The sequence below is a fragment of the Aegilops tauschii genome, chromosome 2 (genome assembly GCF_002575655.3).
Source record: "Aegilops tauschii subsp. strangulata cultivar AL8/78 chromosome 2, Aet v6.0, whole genome shotgun sequence".
Taxonomy (NCBI): domain Eukaryota; kingdom Viridiplantae; phylum Streptophyta; class Magnoliopsida; order Poales; family Poaceae; genus Aegilops; species Aegilops tauschii.
In genome coordinates, this window is record NC_053036.3 from 30,557,071 (window position 1) to 30,563,070 (window position 6,000).

Sequence of the window (6,000 nt, forward strand, 5' to 3'; positions counted from 1 at the left end):
GGAAGGAGCCAAAGAAGGCACGTCTTGGTTTCAGTTTTGTCGACAAGAGAACGAAAAAGGATTGCGGGAGAAAGCTTATGGAACATTTCATTCTACCTCTGGAATACAACAAAGTCGATGAATTCGGTAACGAGGTTCCGGGTGGACGTCAGAGGAGGAGGCTAGTTAAAGAGTTCGCTCTTCAGAAGATGGGCGAAGCATTCCGGAACTTCAAGAAAAATTTAACCCGTGACTATGTCAACAAGGGCAAGACTCCGGATTTCAATGGACAACATGAGAAACTGAAAGATGATTGGCCAGAATTTGTGAGGCAAAAGCAATCGGAGCATTTCAAGGAAATATCGAAAAAAAATAAGGATAATGCGAGTAAGAAAAAGTTCCATCATATTATGGGGCCAGGAGGATACCGCCTTTCGGAGCCTAGGTGCAGAAGATGGAGGAGGACCTGAGGGTGCGAGGAATCCCTCTAGGTACAGAGGGATGGGACCCAAGGGCCAAAAGCTGGTGGTACGGGCATGGGGGATCACTAGACCCGGAGACAGGGGTGTGTGTTCACCGGCAGAGACAGTTTGCTCCCACCCAAGCCCTTATTGACGCAATGACCCAAGCTCAAGAGGGCTTGATCAAGTTTAACAGAGAGAAAGACGCACTGACAACAGCCCTCGGGAATGATGAACACGGAGGACGTGTACGAGGCAAAGGCAAAGTTCCGTGGAAAGTAGGGTTTTCCCAAGACAATGACCCGTACTGTTACAGAAGCCGTAAGAGAAAGACGGACCGGGATGCAGATCTTATGACGAAGTTTGCATCGGAACTCCATGAGTTGAAGAAGACCGTGCATGAACTAGTGAATGAAAAATCGGCTGCAGGGCCGCATGAAGATCATGAAGCGGATCGCGGAAGCCAGCAGCGGAGAAGCAGCGTGGCTTCCACGGATGCCCCGCCTGGTGCTAGTGCACCGATGATCGAGATTCGTGCACCGGAGCCTCACTACCCCGTGGATGATGTAAAGGAGATGAAAGAATGTGATCTGCATTATCCCGTGGGGAACGTTTCCACGAAGGTAGCTAGCGGCAGTGCTTTACCCTGTACACCTGGAGCACTCCACCACAACAACCCCATTGCATATGGCTATGCTCGTGTCACGGTGGAAGACATAGTCCAAGGGTTTGAGGACCTGGAGATTGACAAACCTACACCCGAAGGGGAGAGAAGACTTGGAGATGTCAAGCGCCAGTTCATTCTATGGAAAAAGAAGTACATAGTGTTTCCAGGCGAGGCGCCAAGGCTAGCAAGTCCACCCCCCTCCGATGGTGGTGGTGGTGGTGGTGGCGGTGGTGGCGGTGGTGGTGGTCGTGGTGGTTCACCTACACCTCCTTCACGCCATTCGACGCCGTCCCCCGATCCACAACCTCCGGCGGGTACGACGCCCCCCAATCCTCCTCCGGCGGGTACGACGCCCCCCAATCCACCTCCGGCGAAGAAGCAGAAGCAGGCGGACAGCAAGGAAACCCGCTCCTGGACTATTAACCCGGACCCTTATGTACCTAAGACCACAAGGGTACCAGAGCCATCACTGAAGCCTCTCCTCCCAAGGCCTGGGGAACTTAGTGAAGCTGAAACCAAATTGGCCGCGTCTGCTGATTATGAGAAATGGAAGGCGGATATGAAGGCGAAAAAAGAGCCTGAGCCCAAGCAAGTATTCACTGAGAAGCAAAAGAAGTGGGCTAAGGATTTTTTGACGACACCGTCCCAAGCCGAGCTGAATATGCCTGACGACTATGGACATGAACTTCGTAGGCAAGCAAAAATATTGAAGGAGGAGAAAGAAGAAAGTAAAAAAAGCGGGAAACAAGTTGACCAGCTCGGGATGCAGAAGAAACAATCGATCCCCCTGCTCATAGTGAAAGCCGGTCCGGAAGAGGACCCCGAGATCATAGCAGCTGCGGCAGCACTTGGATTGACTATAGCGAGTGCCATGAAACAAGCGTCCGAGATGGGTTTGACTCTTCGTGCCTTCTTAGGCCTTGAGGATGCGCCAGTATGTGAGATAGCATTACAATATGTGCGGAATGGGCCTCTCGTCGAGCCTGCGCGGGAAAAGAGTCTACCACCACAAATGCGAAATCTGCTACGTTGGTACAAGCAATTCATAACATGGGCCGACAAAGAATATATTTATGCGGATGTTACAGATGAGCATCACACCAAACGGTACTCTGTAGAAGTTCATATGAGTGAATTGTTCCAGCTGTTCAATCTGTGCGACCTCGACAAATCTATGCTGAGTTGCTACGTTCTGTAAGTGATTTATTTCTACCTCATCTCGTTCTTCATTGCCTGCACTATATATATATATATTGTCCTAACTATATTGTTGCGTACGCTATTATGCAGATTGAAGATTTGGGAATGCAAAATAAGAAACATCCATGATGTTGGGTTCATTGACCCACATATCGTTAATGGACATGTGTTACAACATCACCCCGAAGACGTGGAGAAAGACTTGTACAAGTTTCTTAGAAAGCATCAACTCAAAAGTCATATTCTATTTCCTTACCATTTTGGGTGAGTGTTTCTCTCTTGTGCCCATTCTCTTTTGTTTACTCTTTGCATGGTATGTCTAATCGATGAGTTATGCATGACTGTGCATGCAACGTGTCCACAGGTTCCACTGGATTCTGCTAAATATTGAACTTCACACCTTCAGAGTTCTAATCATGGACTCTATGGATTCGGATCCAAAGCGTTGGGCCGACATGAGAAAAATGCTGCAAAAGTAATTATTTTCAATCATTTGAGCTCTATATCGATTGGTCTCTTTCGTTCATTTCCTAATATCAAGTAACTAATAACTCCCTTGTTCATTTAATTTTCTTTGCCCTGTAGGGTTTGGAGACGGTTCTCAGAAGAAATTGTCGGTGAATTCAAACATGAGCTAGATTTCAGAAGGTTAGTTAATGTGGATAAGCAGCCACCGGGGACCAATCTATGTGGATACTATGTTTGTGAGAACATCCGGAGACACACCTCTGAGCGGAAGGCATCGGATAGCGTGCGGAACGCGACGGATAACTTGCGGAGGAGGCTTAGTCCAGAAGCTCGCTTCCGACCAATTCAAGAAGAATTAGCAGGATTTTTCATGAGGGAAGTCATCAATCCTAAAGGATAACACTATACCGAGGACGAAGAAATTTATATGCATACCCGAGATTGAAACTTGTACGAAGTTGTATATGGTCATCCATCCTAATTGTGTATGGAAACTTGTTCGAAGTTGTATATGGTCACCCGAGATTGAATATATATTATATATTCCTCTTGAATTCTTCTTGTTTGAAATTTCATATGCATGTATATAGTAGCGTAGAATATGTGTACTGAAACTTTATCAAAATTAAAATAAAACACAAAATATAATATAAAAGAAATAAAACACTCCAAACTAAAAAGAAACCAGGTTTAGGGGGGCTAAAACCCTAAACCTGCGGAGGAGGCCTTTAGTCCCGGTTGGCCACAAGAACCGGGACTAAAGGTCCTCCGCCCCGACGGACCACGGGCGCCCACGTGGACGGGCCTTTAGTCCCGGTCAGCCACAAGAACCGGGACTAAAGCCTTTAGTCGCGGTCCGTAAGAGGCGCGACTAAGGGGGAGGGGGGTCTTTAGTCACGCATATTTAGTCCCGGTTGCACAGCCAGGACTAAAGGCTGTTGCGAACCGGGACTAAAGGGCTTTTTTCTACCAGTGGCCGGTGAAGGTTTCCCCGCTATGTACAAGTCCATGTGCATTTTAAACAGTCCATCTTGGGATTGCAAGCCAGCGTTTTATTCTATCACTACTAAGGTGCTAATCTGTTGTATATATTGGTCTTTATGAGACAGGCAGAGCTCTATTCATCGTTCATTGGGGTATGAGTAGACATCTAAAACATATATATATTTATAAATATGGAATTGTTCGTGCTGCGAATTATTTTCTGGAGTGATAACAACCTTCATACAATGATGCCTTATCACCCTGAAGAGAGTGAACATCGTCTATCGAATATACACCTTCGGCTCGCTCCAGTGTTTGTAGTCGTCGCTAGGTGGTCAACGGACCTGGATGTATTTTTTATTTTTGATGATCTTTGTAATACTTTGACAGTTGATAAATAGATTGAAATTTTTCTCGCACACACACAACTATGTTCCGGTTTTCCTTGTAAGGGCAAACTATGACACTTGTAAACACAGAGGTAAATCCGTGACCCTTCAGACATTGGTGTCAATTGTCACCTATGTTGATCAGCGGATCAAGAGCCTTGATCAGATTGATATACTGCAGGACATATATGTAGCAAAAGTATATTTGTCCTCACCGGTCCATGCTGCTTTACTGCCTCGGAATGAGGTACCTTGCTACATTTTTAGGCACAATTCTACCATGGATCCTGTTTATGTGCAGAGACCAGAGATAACGTACGCCACGATATGTCGTCGTTCCCTCGATATGCCGGGTTTCCTGAACTCATGCCATACCTGGAACAGAGTGATGAGGCAGCAGAGCATAACAGAGTGAGTGGAGGCAACCATCTCGATCGACGTGGTATATATCCAAGGAGCAAGCGATGGACATGTTGTGAACTTGCTGACCGACCTGAGGGTGCAAGCATAATGCCAGCTGAGGGACGCGATCGACCACCGCACGAGTCGACCACCAACCGAGTAACTGGCCAATGACGTGGATCAAATCGACGGTCGACGCATGCATGCATGCAGTGCATGGCGTGATCAGCCGACGGAGTTTTAATTCGCCATCTGCAAATTCGGCGCGCCAAATGAGCCGGTCTCTCCTTGTCTCGCTTCACTGCGCCGATCGACGGCCGACCACCACCACCAATGGAGCATTCAACCAGATCATCCATCGAGCTGTGCCGTGCCGACCAATGCGGAGCGGAGGCCTATATAAGTCATGCGTCGCCAGTTGCATCCATCCATCGAGCTGCTACTTCACGCCAGCAGGCAGCTCAGTTCATAGAGGAGACTCAAACATGGCAGCTCCGAGAGCATTCTTCCTCGGCGTCTGCGCCGTGCTGCTGGCGGCCACCGTCGCCAACGCCGAGGCGGCGTCCGTGGTGGTCGGCCTGGCCAAGTGCGCCGGCTGCACCAGGAAGGACATGAAGGCCGAGGAAGCCTTCAAGCGTCTCCGGGTGGCGATCAAGTGCAGGAACGTCCACGGCGAGTACGAGAGCAAGGCGGTGGGCGGCCTCGACCGCACCGGCGCCTTCAGCGTGCCCCTGGCCACCGACCTCCACGGTGCCGACTGCGTCGCGCAGCTCCACAGCGCCGCCTCCAACGCGCCGTGCCCCGGCCAGGAGCCGTCCAAGATCGTGCCGCTGTCCGAGGGCACCACCACCTTCGGCGTCGTCGCCGGCGCCAAGACCACCGCCACGCCGTCGGTGGCGTCCCCGGAGTGCGCGTCGGCCTTCTGCCCCTCGACCACGCACAACATCGGGAAGAAGCCCCGCGGCGGCGGCCACCACAAGAAGAAGCACAACCCGCACAAGCCGGAGACCAAGGCCCTGCCGTAAACAGAACTCCATCCGACTCCATTGAAATCCCCATGATTTCGTTCTGTCACCGTGTGCTATTTACGATTTCAGTGTCTGCAGAACTCAGCAGAGTTCAGAATAACACGATTATAAGAAGGACAGACGGATCTGCGTGTGTCACGGTGTATCCTTCTTACCAGTGTTTGTAATATCAGTGTGATTTTTCTACGGGAAACAAGAAGTTATCGTAATAAATCAAGTAATATATCCGGTTTTGATGGTTCAGGGTTGAAACTTAGCCGGTTTAGAGTTTAGGGTTGAATCTTATAGATAAACCAAAGAGATCAGAGCTATAATATGGTACTTACAGGGCTTCCAAACGCGGCCAGCAAGTCATGAACATGACAAACAAACGATTAAGATTACAACGGGGGAACACAAAGTCATTACTACAAGTCATGAAC

At 49.0% G+C, this 6,000-nt stretch overlaps 1 protein-coding gene across 1 annotated transcript; it reads left to right on the plus strand.

Annotated features, from left to right (window-relative positions):
• The first annotated feature begins 4,977 nt into the window (after window positions 1-4,977).
• On the plus strand, window positions 4,978-5,791 carry LOC123496987 (uncharacterized). The gene has a single exon (XM_073507773.1). The coding sequence runs from the start codon at window positions 5,036-5,038 to the stop codon at window positions 5,573-5,575; it is 540 nt and encodes a 179-aa protein (XP_073363874.1). The 5' UTR covers window positions 4,978-5,035; the 3' UTR covers window positions 5,576-5,791.
• The last annotated feature ends 209 nt before the right edge of the window (window positions 5,792-6,000 follow it).

Excerpts from the sequence above, each read along its gene's own strand:
- LOC123496987 (XM_073507773.1), top strand. The coding sequence starts at position 5,036 with ATGGCAGCTCCGAGAGCATTCTTCCTCGGCGTCTGCGCCGTGCTGCTG.